This window comes from Amblyraja radiata, chromosome 2 (genome assembly GCF_010909765.2).
Source record: "Amblyraja radiata isolate CabotCenter1 chromosome 2, sAmbRad1.1.pri, whole genome shotgun sequence".
In the NCBI taxonomy this organism is placed as follows: domain Eukaryota; kingdom Metazoa; phylum Chordata; class Chondrichthyes; order Rajiformes; family Rajidae; genus Amblyraja; species Amblyraja radiata.
The window spans coordinates 19,818,717-19,844,762 of NC_045957.1; the positions used below are offsets into that span (position 1 = coordinate 19,818,717).

General features: G+C 39.7%; 1 protein-coding gene across 2 annotated transcripts in view; it reads right to left on the reverse strand.

Moving 5' to 3' along the window:
* Nucleotides 1-26,046, reverse strand: part of vps50 (VPS50 subunit of EARP/GARPII complex) — a 138,808-nt gene that overhangs the window by 36,389 nt on the left and 76,373 nt on the right. For both annotated transcript variants that reach the window (XM_033042743.1, XM_033042751.1), the window contains 7 exons: nucleotides 24,452-24,546; nucleotides 24,256-24,354; nucleotides 20,318-20,408; nucleotides 16,633-16,812; nucleotides 15,359-15,477; nucleotides 9,530-9,636; nucleotides 3,409-3,530 (listed from right to left, as the gene is read on the reverse strand). In XM_033042743.1, the coding sequence (XP_032898634.1) occupies nucleotides 3,409-3,530; nucleotides 9,530-9,636; nucleotides 15,359-15,477; nucleotides 16,633-16,812; nucleotides 20,318-20,408; nucleotides 24,256-24,354; nucleotides 24,452-24,546 (813 nt within the window). The remainder of the gene's footprint in view (nucleotides 1-3,408; nucleotides 3,531-9,529; nucleotides 9,637-15,358; nucleotides 15,478-16,632; nucleotides 16,813-20,317; nucleotides 20,409-24,255; nucleotides 24,355-24,451; nucleotides 24,547-26,046) is intronic.

Here is a 26,046-nt window from a genome sequence, read left to right on the forward strand (position 1 = left end):
AATGTTTGGGACACATGGCTTCACAGGTGTTTTTGCTCAGGAGTGTTTAAATTCCTCCTTAATGTAGGTATAAGAGAGCTCTCAGCACCTAGTCTTTCCTCCAGTCTTTCCATCACCTTTGGAAACTTTTATTGCTGTTTATCAACATGAGGACCAAAGTCATGCCAATGAAAGTCAAAAAAAGCCATTATGAGACTGAGAAACAAGAAGAAAACTGTTAGAGACATCAGCCAAACCCTAGGCTTACCAAAATCAACTGTTTGGAACATCATTAAGATGAAAGAGAGCACTGGTGAGCTTACTAATCACAAAGGGACTGGCAGGCCAAGGAAGACCTCCACAGCTGATGACAGAAGAATTCTCTCTATAATTAAAAAAAAATCCCCAAACACCTGCCCGACAGATCTGAAACACTCTTCAGGAGTCAGGTATGTATTTGTCAACGACCATTGTCCGCAGAAGACTTCATGAACAGAAATAGAGGTTACACTGCAAGATGCAAACCACTGGTTAGCCGCAAACATAGGATGGCCAGGTTACAGTTTGCCAAGAAGTACTTAAAAGAGCAACCACAGTTCTGGAAAAAGGTCTTGTGGATAGATGAGGCGAAGATTAACTTATATGGCGGACCAATTGAATAACTACTTTGGTTCCGTCTTCACTAAGGAAGACATAAATAATCTGCCGGAAATAGCAGGGGACCGCGGGTCAAAGGAGTTGGAGGAATTGAGTGAAATCCAGGTTAGCCGGGAAGTGGTGTTGGGTAAATTAAATGGATTAAAGGCCGATAAATCCCCAGGGCCAGATAGGCTGCATCCCAGAGTACTTAAGGAAGTAGCTCCAGGAATAGTGGATGCATTAGTAATAATCTTTCAAAACTCTTTAGATTCTGGAGTAGTTCCTGAGGATTGGCGGGTAGCAAACGTAACCCCTCTTTTTAAGAAGGGAGGGAGAGAGAAAACGGGGAATTACAGACCAGTTAGTCTAACATCGGTAGTGGGGAAACTGCTAGAGTCAGTTATTAAAGATGGGATAGCAGCACATTTGGAAAGTGGTGAAATCATTGGACAAAGTCAGCATGGATTTACAAAAGGTAAATCATGTCTGACGAATCTTATAGAATTTTTCGAGGATGTAACTAGTAGCGTGGATAGGGGAGAACCAGTGGATGTGGTGTATCTGGACTTCCAGAAGGCTTTCGACAAGGTCCCACATAAGAGATTAGTTTACAAACTTAAAGCACATGGCATTGGGGGTTCAGTATTGATGTGGATAGAGAACTGACTGGCAAACAGGAAGCAAAGAGTAGGAGTAAACGGGACATTTTCACGATGGCAGGCAGTGACTAGTGGGGTACCGCAAGGCTCAGTGCTGGGACCCCAGCTATTTACAATATATATTAATGATCTGGATGAGGGAATTGAAGGCAACATCTCCAAGTTTGCGGATGACACTAAGTTGGGGGGCAGTGTTAGCTGTGAGGAGGATGCTAGGAGACTGCAAGGTGACTTGGATAGGCTGGGTGAGTGGGCAAACGTTTGGCAGATGCAGTATAATGTGGATAAATGTGAGGTTATCCATTTTGGTGGCAAAAACAGGAAAGCAGACTATTATCTAAATGGTGGCCGACTAGGAAAAGGGGAGATGCAGCGAGACCTGGGTGTCATGGTACACCAGTCATTGAAAGTGGGCATGCAGGTGCAGCAGGCAGTGAAGAAAGCGAATGGTATGTTAGCTTTCATAGCAAAAGGATTTGAGTATAGGAGCAGGGGGGTTCTACTGCAGTTGTACAGGGTCTTGGTGAGACCACACCTGGAGTATTGCGTACAGTTTTGGTCTCCAAATCTGAGGAAGGACATTATTGCCATAGAGGGAGTGCAGAGAAGGTTCACCAGACTGATTCCTGGGATGTCAGGACTGTCTTATGAAGAAAGACTGGATAGACTTGGTTTATACTCTCTAGAATTTAGGAGATTGAGAGGGGATCTTATAGAAACTTACAAAATTCTTAAGGGGTTGGACAGGCTAGATGCAGGAAGATTGCTCCCGATGTTGGGGAAGTCCAGGACAAGGGGTCGCAGCTTAAGGATAAGGGGGAAATCTTTTAAAACCGAGATGAGAAGAACTTTTTTCACACAGAGAGTGGTGAATCTCTGGAACTCCCTGCCACAGAGGGTAGTCGAGGCCAGTTCATTGGCTATATTTAAGAGGGAGTTAGATGTGGCCCTTGTGGCTAAGGGGATCAGAGGGTATGGAGAGAAGGCAGGTACGGGATACTGAGTTGGATGATCAGCCATGATCATATTGAATGGCGGTGCAGGCTCGACGGGCCGAATGGCCTACTCCTGCACCTAATTTCTATGTTTCTATCAGAGTGATGGCAAGAGCAAGGTACGAAGAAACTGTGATCTGTGAAACACTGTGCTGGGGGTATTTTGGCCTGGGCATGTATGGCTGCTGTAGGTAGTGGCTCCCTCATCTTCATTGAAGACAATAATCCCAAACATACTGCTAAAGCAACAAAGGAGTTTTTCAAAGCTAAAAAATGGTAATTATTGAGTGGCCAAGTCAATCACCTGATCTGAACCCAATTGAGCATGCCTTTTATATTCTGAAGCGAAAACTGAAGGGGACTAGCCCCCAAAACAAGCATAAGCTAAATATGGTTGCAATATAGGCCTGGCAGAGCATCACCAGAGAAGACACCCAGCAACTGTTGATGTCCATGAATCACAGACTTCAAGCAGTCATTGCATGCAAAGGATATGCAACAATATACTAAACATGACTACTTTAATTTACATGACATTGCTGTGTCCCAAACATTATGGTGCCCTGAAATGCGGGGAACACATATAAATACTGCTGTAATTTCTACATGGTGAAAATAAAATGTATAAAAATAGCCTTTATTAAAATCTGACAATGTGCACCTTAAACACATGTGCTTTTTTCTATTACAAATCTGAAATTGTGACGTACAGAGGCAAATAAATAAATGATGGGTCTTTGTCCCAAACATTGTGGAGGGCACTGTATGAGGGATAAAGCAGTGCAAGTTGCTGCTGTTGAAAATCATAAACCGGCAATATTGGAAGCCTGACATAAAAATGGAAAATTCTGGAAACACTCAGGTCATGTAGATCAGAAGGTTCAGTTCGATATGAAACCTTTAGTCTTTTTTCTCTTTTCAGAATACTGCCTGCCTTGTTGAATGTCTTCAACATTTTGGTTTTACTTCAAGTTTTTGTAACTTTGGTTTTAGCCTGAAATCCCAGATAGAAAGATTATTGGAGCTGAAATTAGGAAGTATAAATTGTAATCCAAAATGTTCCAAGCATGTGTCGTGGTCTGCCATTAGATCCTAATATCAATTGCATTATTTTATTACAGCATTTGTGAACTTACCATGTCTTCCCGGCCAAAGAAGGTATATACTGCATATAGATAATAATCAAAGAGTTGTGACATACAGTGGATCACATCAAAAGCAATCGGCTTTAGTATATTCATCATCTGCATGTACTTTCCTAGAAATGAATAAAAAACAGTATTTCAGAATAAAATCAGCTTGTGTTTCCTAACTGTCTCACTCCCCTCGACACAGCAATGATTGCAGTGGCAACATGATTATGAGAAGTAAGGTTTACTACCATTGTTCTTTGAATAACAGATTACAGATCATGAATAGAAAGGAGAATGGATCTTTTTTCTTAGATTAGAGAATGCTACATTGACATTTACAAAATATGTTTAATACAAGGCAAAGTTTAGGTTATGCAAATAACGAGAAACCATTACTAGTTGTGAAACATAGAAACATAGAAAATAGGTGCAGGAGTAGGCCATTCGGCCCTTCGAGCCTGCACCGCCATTCAATATGATCAAGGCTCAACAAAGCAGATAACACAGATTTAAGACAACCTAAGAAGATCCAGAGGCAATCCTAGGAAACACCTGTGGAGCAACTGACTTTGATTTGCAACCAGTACATGATAGCATGGCATTAACAGATTCTAAAAGGAAATGGATATATACGGAAATATTTGCAAGGGCATGGGAGACAGTGGGCAAGAGAACTGCAAAGTTGATTGCTTGTGAAAGACTCAGTGCAGACATACTGTGGTGAATGCTTAAAGTACATTAAAGTGGATAAATCCCATAGACTGACCAAGTGTATCATCAGACCTGGTGGGAATCTAGGGAGGAAATTACAGAAGTTCTTGAAGTGATATTTGTGCCTTTAACAGACAGAAGACTGGAGGATGGCAGTTGTAACACTATTAAAGGGCAGCCAGGGAAGACAAGCCAGGGAACTATAGGCAGTGTGCCTGACATTAGTGGTGGGAAAATGAGGGGATCCTTAGGGACAGGATCTACCCTTCTACCAGGACAGGCATGGATTGATTAGAGATATTCACCAGGATGTTACCAGAATTTGCAGGCTTGACTATAGTTAGGCTGGTACTTTTTTCTTTGGAGCATAGGTGGCTAAGGGGTGACTTTTATTGACGTGGACAAGGTCTTGAGGGGGATTGATAAAGTGAATACTCAGTCTTTTTTCCTAGGGTAGATGTTTATAAAACAATAGTGCAGAGGCTTTAAGTGAGAGAGGAGAGACCAGAAGGAACCTCATGGGCAATGTTTTTACTCAGAGGGGGAAGTCGATATCTAGAATGAGCTACAAAAGGAAACTATAGAAGTAGATACAATTGCAGCTTTCAAAAGACATTTGGAGGTATATATGGATAGGAAGGGTTTAGGGGGATATGGCAAAATGCAGGCAAATGGATGAGCCCACAATACCAACTTGGTCAGTATAGACAAGATGAGACAAAAGGCCTGTTTCCAGGCTGCATCACTCTATGACGTTTGCTGGCAATGTACATGTGATGCTGATAGTAGAAACATACCATGGACACACACACTGGAATCGCAATATTGTGCCTTATGTCATCCAATGAAATTCTGATTTTGGCTTAACTTGAATCAGTTTGGCTCTGTTGCAAAGCAAGTTGCAGTTGAGCCAACGTCCTTATGTCATACTAGTTGCAAGGCTTCTGATTTAAATCCTTAAGTCAGAAGAAATACTTATTCTGTAATGCAGCAGTAATGCAGCTCTTGTAAGTTAGGAAGGTATTAGATGAATTCACTTACTGTAGTGAATACTAACTGTAGAGTATGAAGCTCAAACAGTGCCTGACTTTTCCTCCAAAATTTTCCTCCAATGCATACCAAAATTGCAAACTACTTAGTTATTCTTGGCACAGCTGTCTGGAATGTTGTGGGGCAGAATAATTGCTATTAATGCCACAAGGATATCCATATTTTCAATATGATCACAATACACACAAGATACATGTGACCAAGGCTGAAAATAATATATTTTTGGACTACAACAGAAACAGAACATGCAAAAATATGTACCAGGACCAAAGACCACTTGAACCATGATCTTTTTGAAGAGTGGATTAGCTTAAAGGACTAGTAAAAGTATTAACAATCATCTATTCTGCACCCAGACAGATGAAGCCAGTGTTATGGAAATTAGATGATAATTAACGAAGAATTATCAAGTCAAATTTCCAGTCACATTAAATAATAGATAATGTAATTGTTTAGAGGAAAGAGAACAGTTTTATCATTTTTGGATTTAACAAACATAGAATGAAACAATGTCTTCTACTTCTCTCCCGACAGCTGCAAGGGGTAAGAAAAATAAACTTGTGGCCTCCAGAGATCATTGAGATATGATCAGTGCTGTTTGACGCTGTGTTGAATCTCAAACCAAAGAAACTCGCAGCGAAAATTTGCAATGGTAGACAACTTTATGAAATTTAATTTTAGATTTAAGAACATGGGGCCAATAATAATACTCTGGACTTAAAAACAAAAACAGGAAGTTTAGTTGACACATACAATTATAAATGTTCTGAATTTCCCAGGAGGGAAGTGAATGTTAATTGGCGAATATATTCAAGATTAAGATCCAAAGCTATTTTGCCAACAAGAACTTTAATATTTAACTGTATGCTCGAAAGTGAAGCCATAGCATGCCAGAGCCAGCCTGAAAGGCTGTTATCAGACATCTGAACTGTCCTCCCAGAAACTAGGGTGTAGTCCCAATCTTCGATAATTAATTTAGTTTATAGATACAGCGTGGAAACAGGCCCTTCGGCCCACCGAGTCCGCGCCGACCAGCAAGCCCTGCATACTAACACTATCCTACTCCCATAAAGGATGATTTATAATTTTACCAAACCAATTACCCTACAAACCTGTACGTCTCTGGAGTGTGGGAGGAAACCAGAGCACCTGGAGAAAATCCACGCAGGTCATGGGGAGAACGTACAGACTCTTTCCAGACAGCACCCGTAGTCAGGATCGAACCCGAGTCTCTGATGTAAGGCAACAACTCTACCGCTGCACCACCGTGCCGTCTTAATCTTGGATCTTTTTAAATCTGTAATTTCTCTGTAGCTATAACACGATAAATGCCGGAACAATATTTTCTGCCCTCAGATATTTTTCCCTTTTCATCGCCTGTTGTACTGGTATATAATTTAATTGTATTCGTGTATAATATGATTTGTTTGGATAGCAAATGAAAAACAAAGCTTTTCACTATATCTTGGTACATGTGACAATAATAAATCAATACCATAACCAAGATACCAACTGCTCGTTCAGGATAGATGCCAACTTTACTGTGGCATTACAAAATGATTACAAGATGCTTATTGAAATAATTGACCAGATCATAGAAACATAGCAACAAATCTGTATTTAGAGGTTGGCTCCGAGATTAATATTTTCTTGGACAATATTTATCCCTCAACCAATCTCTAAAAACATATGATCTGATCACTTATTTCCTTGCTATATTTGGGATCCTACATAGGGCAAACTGTCCACTGTCTTGCGTTACAACAATGATCACCTTGCAAAACAAATAGTAAATGAGTACAAATTATTTTTGAAACACAATTGGGTCAGAAAGATAATAAACATGCAATTTCTTCCTTCCTTTTAATGCTATGAATGTCAATATATTCAATTTTATGTGTTGTTGGAATCTGAGCAATTAACATTAAACACTTGATAGTCATGAACTGTTGTGGAAAAATAAAATGCAGTTAATTAAGAAAATTCAATAATGTGTTATATTAATTGCCTTTCCAATGATAGTTTGGACTACAAGTGTCAGAAGAAGGTAAGCATTTAAGAATTTCCATCACTTCCGTCCTGAAGGAAACAATTTATGATAAACCCAAATTTAAAATTATGGTATTCTTGTCTATTTACCCCCAAGATTACAACACATACTGTAATTTAACATCAATATGAAATCAATAGCAGTCCAATGAAAGGTGACAACTGAGTAACAGCATCATACTTGCTTTACTAATTCAGTTCAATTGCAGAGGTTTGGAAAACAATTGTGTACATTTTGTTCCAAATAATGCAGTGTAGATCACTAAATTATAGCTGTTTACAAAAACATTTTTTTGTACACAGCCAAAATTATAGGCCACAGAAGGTCAACAGAAATGTACACCAAATCATTATTAGGTGGGTGCGGCAGAATCTCTGGAGAGAAGTAATGGGCGGCGTTTCGGGTCGAGGCCTTTCTTCAGACTGATGTCAGGGGAGGGGGCGGGACAAAGATAGAATGTAGTCGGAGACAGTAAGTCTAGTGGCAAAACTGGGAAGGGGAAGGGGAAGGGGAAGGGGATGGAGAGAGAAAGCAAGAGCTATCTGCAGTTAGAGAAGTCAATGTTCATACTGCTGGGGTGTAAACTACCCAAGCGAAATATGAGGTGTTGTTTGTCCAATTTGCACTGGGCCTTACTCTGACAATGGAGGAGGCCCAGGACAGAAAGGTCAGATTGGGAATGGGAGGAGGAGTTGAAGTGCTGAGCCATCGGGAGATCAGGTAGGTTAAGACGGACTGAGCGGAGGTGTTCAGTGAAATGATCGCCGAGCCTGCGCTTGGTCTCGCCGATGTAGAGAAGTTGACATGTGGAACAGCGAATACATTAGATGAGATTGGAGGAGGGGCAAGTGAACCTCTGCTGCACCTGGATAGACTGTTTGGGTCCTTGGATGGAGTCGAGGGGGGAGGTAAAAGGACAGGTGTTGCATCTCCTGCGGTTGCAGGGAAAGAACCTGGGGAGGGGTGGTTTGGGTGGGAAGGGATGAGTTGACCAGGGAGTTACGGAGAGAACGGTCTCTGCAGAAAGCAGAATGGGGTGGAGATGGGAAGATGTGGCCAGTAATGGGATCCCGTTGGAGGTGGCGAAGATGTTGGAGGATTATATGCTGTATGACGGCTGATGGGGTGGAAGGTGAGGGCAAGGGGGGCTCTGTCCTTGTTACGAATGGGGGGAGGGGGAGTAAGAGCGGAGCTGTGTGATATCGAGGAGACCCCAGTGAGGGCCTCATCTATAATGAAAGAGGGGAACCCCCGTTTTCTAAAGAATAAGGACTTCTCCGATGCCCTGGTGTGGAACACCTCATCCTGGGTTCAGATGCGGCGTAGACGGAGGAATAGGGAGTAGGGGATAGGGTCTTTACAGGAAGCACATTGGGAAGAAGTGTAGTCAAGATAGCTATGGGAGTCAGTAGGTTTGTAGTAGATGTTGATCAATAGTCTGTTTCCTGTGATGGAGACGAGTGAGATCTAGAAACGGTAGGGAGATGTCGGAGATGGTCCAAGTGAATTTGAGTACATTTATACCATTTGTCCATTTATACTCTGGTCATTCCGTTTTCTCCGCTCTCCTGTTGGATAAAAGATACGAAAAAGCACATGAAGGTCCACCACTGATTTTCCCACATCTGGTGGTCTGGCACCTCCTTTAATTTGGACAAAGTTACTAGAGTGCACTTGAAACCAAGGGTGGCCCAAAAATCGGTGGAGAACCTGTACTCCCAGATTCAAGAACAATTGCTTTCCTTCTGTCATCATACTGCTGAACAGTGTTCACAAAAGCCAAGGGTGTAGTTCCTATCTTGCTACCCACCTCTGCATTCGCACTATAGCACTATATTCTGAAAACTCACATTTTTCTGTTTTAAAAAACTGTTGTACTTGTGTAACATAGAAAACATTAAAAAAATAGGTGCAGGGGTAGGCCATTTGTCCCTTTGAGCCAGCACCGCCATTCAATACGATCATGGCTGATCATCTAAAATCAGTACCTCATTCCTGCTTTTTCCCATATCTCTTGATTCCTTATGATTTGATTGGAGCCAGGGATTAATTTGCCTAATTGTCTCAAGTAGACAACTCAATTCTGATAAATGCCAAAACTGGTTGGGAGAGGAAATGCACAAAGGACCATTGGACTGCAGAGGTTAAAATAGAAAATCTGAGGTCCTTACATGGATAAGTTGAACAATGTTGTGGACAAAGTAAAGGATGAATGTGATAATTATAAATTAAGTACAGTAGAGTGGGAGGGGCAGGTGAAGTCAGCATTTTAATTGCCAACATAAGGTATCAATTAAAAATGTTCATACTTACCAACAAGCCTTATTACATTCAAGGTAGTATTTGTTAAAATGAGTGTATTGCCCTTGTTCAGATAGTAGTCTGATTTCTTTCTAGTTTTCAGAGTTTCTTTGGAAACACTAGAAAGAGAAACTGAAATTAGCTCAAAATTTGACTGTGTTGGTTCACGATTATCTGATAGACAAGGCGGCATCAATAATTTGACACAAAACGCTGGAGTAACTCAGCGGGTCAGGCCTGAATCGCTGAGTTACTCCAGCATTTTGTGTCTACCTTCGATTTAAACCAGCATCGGCAGTTCTTTCCTTCACATCAATAATTTGACAATCCATATCAGTATTTATTGAGCCATGAACTATTTGAGAATTAAGCAATACAAAGTGTCTTAAGAGCTGACATTTCGGGCACTCAAATAATGTCAGCAGTGACAAGGTATATGTATTTAACCCTTGACTGGCAAATAGTGACCAAAAATTGATCAAAATGTAATACGAGAAACCTCCAATTTTTTATAGCAATCCTTAACAAGACAGGTCTTTTGGAGGCCATATCCTTGGGTATTTTCAAACCAGAGTTTGACAGTTTAGTTTAGTTTAGAGATACAGCGTGGAAACAAGCCCTTCGGCCCACCATGTCCACTCCGAACAGCGATCAACACATATCAACACTATCCTACACACACTTGGGACAATTTTTACATTTACCAAGCCAATAACCTCCGTACCGGTACGTCTTTGGAATGTGGGAGGAAACCAAAGATCTTGGAGAAAACCCACGTGATCACGGGGAGAACATACAAACTCCGTACAGAAATCACCCGTAGTCGGGATGTAACCTGGGTCTACGGTGCTGCAAGCGCTGTAAGGCAGCAACTCTACCGCCGCGCCACCGTTGGACAGGTTCTTGATTAGTGCGGGTATCAAAAGGTATGGGGAGAAGGGAGGAGAATGGGGTTGAGAGAGAAAGATGGATCAGCTATGATTGAATGGCAGAGTAGACTCAATGGGCCAAATGGCCTAATTCTGCTCCGAGAACATGAAATTATGAAGTAACTGCTAGAAGAGGTTTCTTTAATTCATAGACATTAACCCAAGGACACAATTTATGTTATCTATTTCATCCAGTCTGATTCCTAAATTTAGCAGAGTAAGAACATTTTATGATGCTGATAAACTCAATGCTCCTCTGTCAAAATAATATTTTTGTGAAAATTGGGAATGCTGAGATATGTGGCGCAAGATAGTCAAGTCAAGATGCTTGGGTTGCAAGAAATAAATAGAGCATGGAAGGGACAATCATAATGGAAGGCGTTCTCATCAATTAATTTACACAGGTGTAATTTCTTCTGTGTTATAAAAGGTTTGATTTGGGGGGAAATCTGGGTAATTTGCAAACAAACTCTGGGCATATCAAATTAATCAGTATTGATGGGAGCTGACATCAGGATGAGTTGCAATTATACTTGGAATTGGAGCTAATGACATGGGAATTGATGATAGATAGTTCACAATTAGAGCACAAAAGTTACACCAGAGGATGATATTTTTGCTTGCAGCATGATTTATTATGTAATCCTATAATTGCAGAATCTTTCTCTAATCTGGTGATCTATTATTTGTAGAATTTTAGTTTATACTAGGTGTAGTTATATTTAGTTTCATTAAAGTTTCAAGGAAAAATATCTCTGTTCTCTGCACAGAGCTTGGCAAGCTTATTCCATTCGGACAGGTTCAGGACCAATCACAAATAATATGCATCATGGGGAATTAGTTACAATAACAGAGAAACATGAGACTGCTAATATTATAGTCTGAAGCAAAACAGAAAATCTGGAGGAACTCAGTGGGTCAATCAGCATATGTGGAGGAAAAGGGATAGTTGACTTCAGGTCAAGACTCTGCATTGGGATTGGAATGTTGACTTTGTCTTTACATCCACTGATGCTGCTTGACTCAAAGTCTTTCCAGCAGTTTATTTTTTACTCATAGCTAAAATAATAACAATTTTTTGTCTAAAATTTCTGATGTTATATATGTAGTCTCTTTAATCAAATTTGAAACACTATCTTCCTATTCATGATGAACATTTAGACACTAGTTTAGTCCAAATGTAGAGGTTGCTAGTTGCAAAATTATTGACCATGTGACAGATGATTGGATTTCATTTGAAAAGCAAATTAATTCATCCTGGTAAAACATTGTTTTAATTGTTGGCATATGTCACAATATGGCTATTTGCATTATACATTCACTACAGGATAAATTTAAGAATAGAAACAAGGACTTGCAGATGCTGGTTTATAAAAGACACAAAGTGCAGGAGTAACTCAGCGGGTCAGGCAGCATTTCTGGAGAACATGGATAGGTGGATGTTTTGGGTCAGCACCCTTCTTCAGACTGATTGTGGGAGAGGGTGGGATTAAGAAAGCTGAAAGAGGAGGGTAGGACAGAGCCTGGCAGGTAGTAGATTGATACAAGTGAGAAGGGTTTAGTTGATAGGTAGATGGTGGACAAAGACTGGAGATGAAAAGACAAGGTGTGAGACAAAAGGATTAGAGATGTTAATTGTGAAGATAGAGGAAAGTGGAAGGGGAGGAGGAGAGACAAAATAGGAAGCATGGGAGAAAGAAGCGAGGAGGGGCAGGACAAGGCCTGGCAGGTAGTAAATTGATATAGGTGAGAAGAGTTTTTTTTGATAATTTGATATTTATTAATTATTTGAGACATCAGCAAATCCAAGAAGCAGCTGATTTCACTATGCATTTGGACATGGTTGATCAAACAACTTTTTATTCAGAAACATTTTGTTTAAAGGTACATACCACAACCCACATTATCTTGGCCTCGAGAACTGTTCCTATTAACAGGAAAAGAATAGGGCAAGAGATCAAGGGTAGTGTAGAGGAAAGAGTGAAGAGTTCCTGTCATGATCAGGAAACTCGAAACATGGAGAATATTGAACTCCTGCGGAACTTAACAACATTCCTCATTTGATTTTTTTCTGTACCACCAGGAAAGCAGCCCATTGGGATTAGACCGTTGCTGGTTAACCAACTGGGAGACATGCACTAAATAAACAGCTGCTGATCAAAGGAAGGAGAATGTGAGGAGGATGCGGGGGGACTTTGAAAGTAATAGTCAGTAGATTATGGAGGAAGAGCAGCAAATACGATAAAGAGGACCAGTTGATTTAGTAGGATATGGAAAAAGGCAGAGTATGATGTTCCTCCAATCCACAATAATGCTGGAGATGTTAGGCCAAAATGGGTTGACACCTTATTCCGTGACCACAAGCTCTGGCTCTTGATTTTGTTAGCAGGGCAAGCAGTTTCTCAACTTGCACATCCAAGGCTGTTAGTAATTTTATACATGTCGACAAGATCACCCACCGTTTTTCTAAAATCAATGAACAGACTGAATGTATGAATTAATCCATCCTCAAACCGGAAATTAAGCATGATCCCTTCTACCTTCGTTAAAATAACTTCATTGCTTAAGCAAAGAGAACAGAATTGTACTTTTTACTCCAGGTGTGGTTTCAATAACACCCTAAATAATTGTGGCACCCCAATAAAAGAAAATTACCAGACCATTTATTTTGCTAATTGCCTGTTGTACTGCAGGCTCATTTTATGCTTTATGTCCAAGAATATCTAAAGCACCTTTAATATCCAATTATTTGTCGTAGTATATAGTGATTTTCTATTCTTCCTACCTAGGTGGATAACTTCACAGTCAAGACATGGCACCACATCAGCTATATTTATGCTCAAACATTTAGCCAACCATTTCACATTCCACATCAATTATAACAGCCATGCAGAAAATGACTGCAATTTAATGTATTTTCTGCTCTTTGACAAACACTGACTATGGGCTAATATATCAGTCCATGAGGTTTAATCCAACAACTCTTGCATAACACTTTGTCACATGTATTAAAATTCAAACTGTTCTACGCCCATGGATTTTCTCTTATCTACCACATTAGTTACAACCATTACAAAAAATCGAACGGGTTTATCACACACTAGTTCTCCTTCATACAATGTTTGTTTCTCCTAATAAATTTTACAAGCACACTATCATTACATTCTTTTGGGCAGCACAGTGGTTCAGTGGTAGAGTTGTTGCCTTACATCACCGGATACCCAGTACACAACCAATGGTGACTTCTCTGTGTGGAGCCAAAGGAGATGGGCAAGTCCCTTAATGAGTATTTCCCCTCTGTGTTTACTGCGGAGAAAGATGTGAAGATTCGGGAACTTGGGGCCGTTAATGGAAGTGTTTTGAGGGCAGTCAGTATTACAGTTGAGAAAGTGCTGAATGCCTTAAGATGTATGAAGGTGGATAAATCTCCCGGGCTAGATCAGATATATATGAGAACACTGTGGGAAGCTAGAGGAGAAATTATAGACGCTTTGGCTAAGATATATGAATCATCATTACGTGCAGGTGAGGTGCTGGAAGATGGAGGGTGGCTAATATTGTGCCTCCATTTACGAAGGGCTGCAAGGAAAAACCTGGGAACTATAGACCAGAGAGCCGAAAGCCTGTGGTAGGCAGGTTACTGGAGAGTATTCTGAGAGATAAGATATATCCGTTTGGATTTCCGCAAGGTATTTGATAAGGTTGCACATGATAGTCTGCTGTGGAAGATTAGATCGCATGGGATCCAGGGAGAGCTAGTTATCTGCATAGAGAATTGGCTTCATGGAAGGAAGCAGGGGGTTATGGATGACTTGTAGTGTGCTTCAAAGATTAATGATGGGCCCTTTGCTGATTGTAGTTTATATCAACGATTTGGATAGGAATGTAAAGGCATGATTAGCATGTTTGCAGTGACATAAAAGTGGCTGGCATCATAGATAGTGAAGATTATCAAAAATTACAGCGGGATATTAATCAGTTGGGCAGATGTGCCAAGGAATGGGTAATGGGCAATGGAGTATAATAGATACTTGCGAGGTGTTGCATTTTTGGGAAGTTAAACTAGGATTGGATCGTCACAGTGAATGGCAGGGAACTAGGAATTGTTGTAGAGCAGAAGGATCTAGGAGAGCAGGTACATAGTTCCTTGGAAGTAGCGTCACGTGTAGTTAGGGTGGTCGAGGCGTCTTTCGGCACATTGGTCTTCATCAGTCAGAGTATTGAGTATAGAAGTTAAGAGGTTATGTTATAGTTGTACAAGATGTTGGTGAGACTACATTTGGAATATTGGCTTCAGTTTTGGTCACCCAGTTATAGGAAAGATGTTGTAAAGCTGGAAAAGGTACAGAAAAGATCTGTGAGAATGTTGGCAGAATGAGAACCTGAGCTATCGGGAGAGGATGAGCAGGCCACGATTGTATTCCTTGGTGTGCAGGAGGATGAGGGATGATCTTATAGAGGTGCATAAGATCATGAGGGGATTGGATAGGATAAATGCACACTCTTTTACCAAGAAAAGGATCATGGATAGGATAGGTTTAGAAGGATATGGGCCAAATGCAGACAGGTGGGACTAGTTCAGATGGGGCATGTTGGTCGGTATGGGCAAGTTGGGCTGAAGGGCCTGTTTCCATGCTGTGTGACTATTATTTCCTCAATAATGTGGTATTGCAGTGTGGTGCAGAAGCTTTCAGAATATGGTGGGCATTGCAAATGATCTTCTGTATACAATACCACCATCAAAGATAATGGATAACAACATGTCACATTATCATTCATAGAATGCCGATCTGGATTATTTTTGGATTAGTTTGCTCATTAAAATTAACATTTTGAATTTTGCACAAAAAATGGCTCGATGCACCTTAAATTATTCCGTGCACACCACTGAGGTAACATTTTCAACAGTTACCTTTTCAGAGGGACGTCTCCAGTTTGCTCATCCACATAGTCCCTTTTAAGCTCTTCTGGAACATCACTGTCACTGTCATCGTCTTGGTAAACACTCTTCTCCAAATCATCAGATTCATACTGTGGAGAGAAAAATCCTCAGTCCAATTACCTGCAACAAGTAATCCAATTAGCCAAACATCACTATAAATTCCTAATTTTAGGTTTTGTTGTTGAATGTATATCGTGCACTGAGAAAGGGATGCACAGAACATACTACATAGAACCAAGCAGAAACGGGTCCTGCAATCCTGCTCCTGTGTTTAACATGATGCAAATTTAAATTAATTTCTTCCTGCTCGGTCCATATCCCTTCATTTCTTGCATATATATGTGATGATCTAAAAGCCCCTTAAATGCCACTATTATATCTGCCTCCACCACCACCCCCGACAACGCATTTCCAGACACCCGCTAACAAAAACTTACCTCCCGTATCTCCTTTAAACTTTGCCCAACTTAACTATGTAACAAAATGTCAGTTATGTAACAAAAGACAAGTGAACTGATCCACTTTAATTGAATGATTATTGATAGAAGAATGCAGTGGTTTCAGATACCATTATGTTATCTATAAGAATGAAATGAAAATTTGTGCGGTAAAATTTCTAGCATTTCTGATGATTTTTTACCTTCCTGAAACTTCGAGGCCTTGGGTGAGAAAATTACAGATGAAATTAAATATCTTTTGAAGATCCCCGTACAGTAATCAAGAGCAGGGAGCTTGGAAGATTCAAGGTGAATGGGCATTCAAGACCAAGGTGAGGGAAAAAACCCAGAGTGCATGGGCACAGTTACCAAGTTTTATCAGGATATTTGATTGATAGATAGAGCATCTTAAGGGAATCATTGGATGTGGGGGCTAGTACAGGAAATAGAAGCCGGGGTAAAAATCTGGCAAATTCTTATGTCAGAGCAGACAGAAGGGTCAGTTGACCTGCTTCAGTTTCTATTTCCATTGGTCACACATACAATTTTGAACCCTTCCAAAAACACTGCATATACTGACATTTAAGAAAGCTTGACAAAAATGCTGGAGAAACTCAGCGGGTGAGGCATTTATGGAGCGAAAGAAATGCTGCCTCACCCACTGAGTTTCTCCAGCATTTTTGTCTACCTTCGATTTTCCAGCATCTGCAGTTCCTACTTAAACATTTAAAACAGCTTGCTTTCCAGTAACAAAATCACTCCTGAAAATGTCCAATTTTAATGCAATGCAAATAGAGTTTGCCATACCCCATTAGCAGCAAGAACATCTTCTGTTTCATCATCCTTGTTATCAGTCTGCTGTTCAAATGGATTTCCACCATTTTGGTATTGGTCAAATAGTGAACCTGCTGCTGCTGCAGATGACGATGTATATTGCTTGCTAGGCGACACTGAAGGAGAGCGTGACTGCTGCATAAATTTAAACTCCTAAAAGCAATCAAGTCATTTAAATAAATTAGGAATCAGAATTAGTGTTAGCCGAAGCATTGTACTTAACATTCAACAAACTAATCAGGATGCATTTCCATTAAACATAATGATGCAGAAGTAATATCTTTTGTTAGCAACAACAGGCAATTCTTGCTCAAATAGTGTGCATTATTCTTATTGTAATGCTGTCCAGGGTGTTAATTATCCATTTTATTTTCATGTCAAGGTCTAAGTCGTAAAAGGTTATTTTAAAATGACAACACCTGCATGGAAAAGACACAGTTAAGAAATATTCTCAAAACAGATATTAATGCAAACATTCAGGAAGTCAAGCAGCTTCAGTGGAACGAGAAATAGTTATCATTAAGTTAGCTATTCTATGTAATGATGTTGTTTTAGGTAGAATATTTCCACATTTAATTGTATTTCAATTTGTTTTATTTCAATAATATTTTTGCTTTATGCTTAAAAAATTGATGCTGTATATCGTAATGAGAATCAATAATCCTGAACATTTTAACATTCTTTAGGAAGGTTATATTTAATATTTCTAAGACTAGATAAAGACAATCAGATGTGAATAGAATGGGCTGTGAATTGTTTTTAGATCATAGTCAAAGAATTATCACCACTACAAGCAATCTGGGACAGATTTTCTCTTTTTTAGGAAGGCTGACTGTGACTGAGTGATGAGGCTTACAGAATTAACAACCATAAGTGATTATTAATGGGACATAGATAAGAGATAATATTTAAGGGATAATCCGGCAATTATTATTTTAAATAGTACAAAGTGAACATGGGGTATCTTAAGTGACAACAAAGAATAGAAATAACCGCAAGTAAAGAAATTCATAAAAAACAAATAACACTATTTAAAACAAGGACAGGCCCTTTAGACCACGATGCCAAGACCAACACTTATCTACAGTGCATCCAGAAAGTATTCAGACCCCTTCACTTTTTCCACATTTTGTTACGTTACAGCCTTATTCTAAAATGAATTAAATTATTTTTTTTTATCATCAATCTACACACAATACCCCACAATAAAAAAAGAGCAAACAGGTGTTGAGACATTTTTGCAAATTTTTGCAAATGTTTGCGAAGAAATAACTGAAGTATCACATTTACATAAATATTCAGACCCTTTACTCAGTACTTTGTTGAAGCACCTTTGGCAGTGATTACAGCCGCAATTCGTCTTGGGTATGACACTACAAGCTTGGCACACCTGTATTTGGGTAATTTCTCCCATTCTTCTCTGCAGATCCTCTCAAGCTCTGTCAGGTTGGATGGGGAGCATGGATGCACAGCTATTTTCCGGTCCCTCCAGAGATGTTCCATCAGGTTCAAGTCCGGGCTCTGGCTGGGCCACTCAAGGACATTCCCAGATTTGTCACAAAGCCACTCCTGCGTTGTCTTGGCTGTGAGCTTAGGGTCGTTGTCCTGTTGGAAGGTGAACCTCCGCACCAGTCTGAGGTCCAAAACTCTCTGGAGCAGGTTTTCATCAAGGATCTCTGTACTTTGCTCCTTTCATCTTTTCCTCGATCCTGACTAGTCTCTCAGTTCCTGCCGCTGAACAACATCCCCACAGCATGATGCTGCCACCACCGTGCTTCACCGTGATGAGCGGTGCCTGGTTTCCTCCAAACGTTACGCTTTGGCATTCAGACCAAAGAGGTGCCTTTTGGCAAACTCTAAGCAGGCTGTCATGTGCCTTTTACTGAGGAGCGGCTTCTGTCTGGCCACTCTACCTTGATTGGTGGAGTGCTGCAGATAGAGTTGTCCTTCTGGAAGGTTCTCCCATCTCCACAGAAGACCTCTGGAGCTCTGTCAGAGTGACCATCTAGTTCTTGGTCACCTCCCTGACCAAGGCTCTTCTCCCCCGATTGCTCAGTTTGGCTGGACGGCCAGCTCTATGAAGAGTCCTGGTGGTTTCATAGTTCTTCCATTTAAGAATGACGGAGGCCATTGTGCTCTTCGGGACCTGCAATGCTGCAGAAATTGTTTTATACCCTTCCCCAGATCTGTGTCTCGACACAATCCTGTCTCGGAGGCCTACGGACAATTCCTTCGTCTTCATGGCTTGGATTTTGCTCTGACATGCACTGTCAATTGTGGGAGCTTATATAGACAGGTGTGTGCCTTTACAAATCATGTCCAATCAATTTAATTTACCACTGGTGGACTCCAATCAAGTTGTAGAAACATCTCAAGGATAAACAATGGAAACAGGATGAACCTAAGCTCAATTTTGAGTGTCCTAGCAATTGGTCGGAATACTTATGTAAATGTGATATTTCGGTTATTTCTTTTTAATGACTTTGCAAACATTTCTAAACACCTGTTTTTGCTTCTTCATTCTAGGGTATTGTGTGTAGATTGATGATTAAAAAAAATGAATTTAATCCATTTTAAAATAAGGCTGTAGCGTAAAATGTGGAAAGGTGAAGGGGTCTGAATACTTTCTGAATGCACTGTACCTGTACATAATCCATATCCCTCCATTCTTTGCTTGTCCCTACGCCTATCTAAAAATGTTTAAATGCCACTAATATATCTGCTTCAACCACCACCCCTGGCATCGTGTTCCTGGCACTCACCACACTGTGTAGAAAAACTTGCAAAAACATATCTCCTTTAAACTTTGCCCATTTCATCTAAAAGGTATGCCTTCTTCAGATTATATATTTTACAGAAAATGCTTTTTTGACTCTCTCCTGAAAGCAAGGGTTGATTTTCTGATGAAGGCTTGGGGATAATATTTTTTATGCAGGAAAAAAAGAACATTTTAAAAAAAGATATTAAAAGAGGATTAAGCTTTTAAGATTAAGATGGACGATAGACAAATGATCTCTAGGATAGATTAGAATTGAAATAGGCAGCAAAGGATTAAAGATAAATAATTTCCTGATGTTTATGGCTTCTGAATGACAGCTACTGTCAGCTACCAATCCTGGTGCATTTTGATACCTAATGAACCTAATGTAATGTTATTAATGCTAATTATACAAAAAAAATGAGAGGGAGTTAGACATTTTATTTGTGGTACCTTGAGCACGACCTTTCTTTCTCCAAACTTCCTTGCTACTCCCGAAATCAACTAGAACTCATGAGTATTGTTCTGGACTGATAGCAGCAGTAACAGTCCGCAATCCAGCAGAACCTTCTGTCATTGAGACTGACAGCAACAACCAAGGATAATGTCAATATTGAAATTAAACACTTGGCTATTAAGTTTACATTCTGTGTGTGTCACAGTAGCTATTAATCAGGAACAAAACTTTATACCAAATTTGACACAAAACGAAGACCACGTAATGCCATCACCACTATCTCTGGATCTACATATTCATTAGTCTCTTCTATGACACAGATATCAAAGATAAATGACAAAGCATTTTTAAAGTTAGCAAATGTTGTAATCACAAACAAACTTTTGCAACTTGGAAAGTTAAGGTATGCTTGAACGACCTTATTCCTGAAAATAAATACTTACATGCAATTGTAAAATACTGAAGTTAGACTTCACAGGACACAATTCCCAAGTTTCATTTTCTAAAAACATACGTAATTCTTCAAGGCGTATTCTACGGAGACAAAATTCATTAAAAATATTACTTATAACTTATTTTACATGAAGTACCTTCTCCTCCTTCAAACTGGTTTGGTAATAAATTAAACCAAGTGTAATTCACAATGCCAGCCAGTAATTTTAGGTATATAGCTGGACATGAGGCTTCCAATGATGCTTCAGCCTCTTCTACAAGATCATGAGGAGTTGCTTCATCAAAATCCAAAAGCATGAGTGGCGAAGAGAACATACGTTGGATGCTTTTTGTGTGTGGCAGGTACACAAAGAAACAGGGGATAAAGTTCCTTCACATTTGTACTTGGGTAACAAAATATCAAGCATCTTAAAGCTTTGCTTTTTATCTTATGAATGGAAGGACTTCTTATGCCATTATCACAATCAAGCAAGTAAAATTAAATTAAAAATGGTAAAGTTGCCTAATTTTAGATTCCTGATTTCCATGTTCTACTAATTATCATGAACATGCAAAGAGTTTATCCTGTAGATAAAGAGACCATATAATCAGGAGAAAAAAAAAATATTGATTAAAAAAAGCATGAAGTACTTCAAGACTGAAAGTCAAAAACATTTTTCATGACATAAATTTTCATCGTTTTACCACCATTGTAGACACGAAAAATGTGACATAAAAACTCTGCACATTTAGTCATGAATATTTAATTCATTAATAAATTTCATATGGGCCCTCATACATATACGTTTTGATAATGATCTAAGGAAATATCTTCATCAATACTAGTAACAGGAAAATACTAGAAAAATACAGTAACATGTCTGGTAAGCTGCCTAGCAAAGATCTGGTAACGCTCGTTGTGCTTGGTGTCCATTGTCACAACAACCGTTATCGGGGTTGGTACCTCCTCAGGTAAACCACAGAGGCTCCAAACCTCCACTGCTTTTCACAAACCCCAATGAGGTATCCTATGGTAGTAGTAATATTTGGGCGAGTTAATTATTTTTTCTTATATTCAAATTTAATATATCAAAAACATCGCGGTGTCAAAAACACAACGACCATTTATGATATATTTTCCGACTTTTGAGTGTCCACCGCAACGTACGTTTGTGTGTATGATCGTGTAACGCACGTTGCGGTGTCCATTCAGGTTAATGCCGTTTTCTACTACATGATCAGGTGAATGAAGTGGAAACGGAGTTTGCAGTTTTATTGTTGCATGTGGTATTCATAAACATAGAAAGGAATATGAAATACGTGCCAACCAGGTCACTGGTGGACATCACACAACAACCATTACACAAAATGTATTTGTGTATTCTGATGACATTTTCGGAAGCTTGTCATCAATATGCTATTTTTTTCTTATATTTTTTGTTGATACTATGTTAGTGATGAACCCAATAAAATGCTTGTCAACTTTTTTGAAGGAATTTAAAAATTTGACCCCCTTTGTCACATTATTGTATGCCAGTATTGCAAAAATACACATATATATATAACCTTAAACCCATGCCCTCTAATTTTAGGATAACCCTACCCTGCGAAAAACACTGTGCATTCACCCTATCTATTCCCCTTATAATTTTATACACCTCTGCAGTATCACCACTCAGCCTCCTGCACTACAAGGAATAAAGTCCTAGCCTGAACAATCATTCCCTATAGCTCAGGCCCTCCAGTACTGGCAACAACCTTGTAAGTCTTCTCTGTACTCTTTCCAGCTTAATAACATCTTTCCTATAGCAGGGTAACCACAGCTCTGCTATTCTATAGCAGGGTAACCACAGCTCTGCTATTCTAAGTGTAGCCTCATCAATATTTTGTACAACAGTAACGTAACATCTCAACTTCTATACTCAATACCCTGACTGATGAAGCCCAATGAAACTGAGTGCCTTCTTTACCATCCTATCTACCTGGGACACTACTTTTAGGAAACTCCTAGATCCCTCTGCTTTATAACACTCCCCAGAGCCCTGCCACTCACTATGAAGGTCCTGCTATGGTTTGACTTCCCAAAATGCAACACAAATTAATGAGGTAGATGTCAAACAGCAATGGGCCCAGCATCGATCCCTGAGGCACACCACATCTGAACCTTCTGAATTTTGTAGTCGGCAGGACAGTACTCTGCATATCGCCAACTTGGACAATTTACCATTTTTTATCAAGCCAATCAACCTACAAACCTGTACGTCTTTGGAGTGTGGGAGGAAACCGAAGATTTCGGAGAAAACCCACACAGATCACGGGGAGAGCGTACAAACTCCATACAGACAGCATCCTTAGTCAGGATCGAACCCGGGTCTCTGCCGCTGTATTTTGCTGACAGGCAGCAACTCTACCGCTACGCCACCGTGACCACAGGCCTCCAGTTTGAAAAAGAACCTTCCACTGCCACCTTCTGCTTCCTTCCATGAAGCCAATTCTATATCCAGTGAGCTAGTTCTGCCTGGATCCCTGCGATCTAGCCATCCAGTGCAGCCTACCATGTAGAAGCTTAAAAGCTTTGCTGAAGTTCATACGTTTACAGCCCTGCCATCGGCGACCTTCTCGGTTACTTTATCAAAGCACTCCATCAAATATGCGAGACATGCTCTCTCTTGCACAAAACATGCTGACTATCTCTAATCAACCCTAATTAGGGATGAGGCTGCATCCATAGATGCTGCCTCACCCGCCGAGTTTCTCCAGCATTTTTTGTCTACTTTCGATTTTTCCAGCATCTGCAGTTTCTTCTTAAACATCCCTATTCAATCTGTCTTTCCAAAGGAATGTACTTCATATCCCTTAGAATTCCCTCCAGTAACTTTCCTACCACAGAAGTCACACTCACTGGCCTATGATTCCCAGGATTTTCCTTGCAGCCCTTCATAAATTGAGGCAGAACGTTAGTCACCTTACTGTCTTCTGACATGTCATCCATGTCTAATAATTCATAGTCAGCTAAAGCTCCTCTAGCTTCCCACAATATCTTTGGATATATTTGATCATGCCCCAGAGATTTATCTACCTTCATATGTTTAGGTACAACCAGCACCTCCTTGACTGCAATATGGACTATCATCCAGATATTACCATTAACTTTCACTAGTTCCCTAGACTTCATGTCTTTCTCCAGAGTTGAAAGAAGATTGACTTTGTTCTTCTCCAATGGCCCCACACATACATAACTACTTGGGTTTCTAAGGGTTCCTATTCTCTCTCGACTTAGCATTTTCCCTGTAATATACTTAGACAATTTCTATGGATTCTCTTCTACAGATTTCTATGGATTCTATGGAGTTGGATCAAAAGCACATCTCTAGATTGTTGGTCTGGGCTCTGAATAAATATAAAAATGATCAGTAAAAAAAACACTACACCAGCATACTGTCTGTGCAGTCTGAACTATACCAGTCTGAAGGAAATGACTAAAGAAAAAAGCTAGAAAATGGTTATCAATTTTGCAAAGAATACTCCAAAACTTTCATCTGCATAAAAATAACCTTTTAATTACAGATAGGCAGTTCAGAAGTTTGGTTATAATTTTAAACGTGATACAGGTAAATAATTCATTCTTTAAATGCATAATTCAATGCTTTGTTTTTAAAAGGGTAAACATATGTCCATGCTGTGTTAAAAGTTTAATATAGTAAATATTTATTTTTAATGCAGATTTCTTCTCTATTCTCCATTTTAATAGAAAAACAGTCAAGAAACAGGGACAAGCTATGATAAAATTCAATTAAAAAAGCTATAAACAAAAAGTCACCATTAGTAAGATGAGAGGCAGAATAATGTATAAAACATATTTATCTTTATTCTATCGACTAAGTATTTGGCAGTCGAACATGCATACTAAAAATGTAATCAGATCTTAATGAAAACAAATATTTTTTACCTGTGATAACTTTTAAAATAATTCACACTTTGTTTCCGAATAGATTCCTGCAACACTTCTGATTTACTGCCACAGAATTCTTCACCAACTTGCATCAATCTATTTTGCAAACAAAGATTTACATTCATTTTATAATTGCAAATGTACTGAATTAAATTAAAAAGAGTGATAATTTTAAAGAATACCGTTTCAATACCTGCTAATAATATCCAGTACAAAAATAAAATCATCATACTTGAAGTTGGATAAATCTGTTCCAAGCAAGTATGTTTTGGCTTTCAATTGAACGTCCTATAAAACAAAAATATAACTGTCAGTCTGTTTTAATATAAACTCATTTTAAACTTTAGGTTCATAATTTCTGCTTCAAATCACAGGGGGCATTTGGATTATAGACAATAGGTGCAGGAGTAGGCCATTTGGCCCTTCGAGCCAGCACTGCCATTCAATGTGATCATGGCTGATCATCCCCAATCAATACCCCGTTCCTGCCTTCTCCCCATATCCCCTGACTCCGCTATTTTTAAGAGCCCTATTTAGCTCTCTCTTGAAAACATCCAGAGAACCTGCCTCCACCACCCTCTGAGGCAGAGAATTCCACAGACTCACCACTCTCTGTGAGAAAAAGTGTTTCCTTGTCTCCGTTCTAAATGGCTTACTCCTTATTCTTAAACTGTGGCCCCTGGTTCTGGACTCCCCCAACATCGGGAACATATTTTCCTGCCTCTAGTGTGTTCAAGCCCTTAACAATCTTATATGTTTCAATGAGATCCCCTCTCATCCTACTAAACTCCAAAGTGTACAAACCCAGCTGCTCCATTCTCTCAGCATATGACAGTCCCGCCATCCCGGAAATTAACCTTGTAAACCTACCCTCAATAGCAAGAATGTCCTTCCTCAAATTAGAGGACCAAAACTACACACAATACTCCAGGTGTGGTCTCACTAGGGCTCTGTACAATTGCAGAAGGACCTCTTTACTCCTATATTCGATTCCTCTTGTTATAAAGGCCAACATGCCATTCGTTTTCTTCACTGCCTGCTGTACGTGTATGCTTACTTTCATAGACTGATGTACAAGGACCCCCAGATCCCATTGTACTTCCCCTTTTACCAACGACGCCATTTAGATAGTAATCTGCCTTTCTGTTTTTGCTACCAAAGTAGATAACCTCACATTTATCCGCATTAAACTTCATCAGCCATGCATCTGCCCACTCCCCCAACCTGGCCAAGTCACCCTGCATTCTGATAGCATCCCTCTCACAGTTCACACTGCCACCCAGCTTTGTGTCATCTGCAAATTTGCTAATGTTACTTTGAATCCCTTCATCCAAATCATTTACGTATATTGTAAATTACTTTTCACTGCTCTCAAAAACAGTTAAGGTTTTAAAATAAAGTGCTGTGACAACTGCGTAACTGAAGAGAAGACCACAACAGGATCTATGCCTGCGGGTCAACAAATTGGTGGGGTCAACACATTAGAAATGTATGGGCGAAGTTAAAGGGAAGGAGAGTGCAGGAGAGGTTACTGAAGTCTCTAGAAGTAATATGACAGAAGGTTTTAGAAGGGATAAGAGTCTATGGTCAGGCAAAATTGTGACAATGCGAGAAGAGTATTTGAGTATAGAAGCTGGGATGTAATGTTAAAATTGTACAAGGCATTGGTGAGACCAAATCTGGAGTATGGTGTACAATTTTGGTCGCCCAATTATAGGAAGGATGTCAACAAAATAGAGAGAGTACAGAGGAGATTTACTAGAATGTTGCCTGGGTTTCAACAACTAA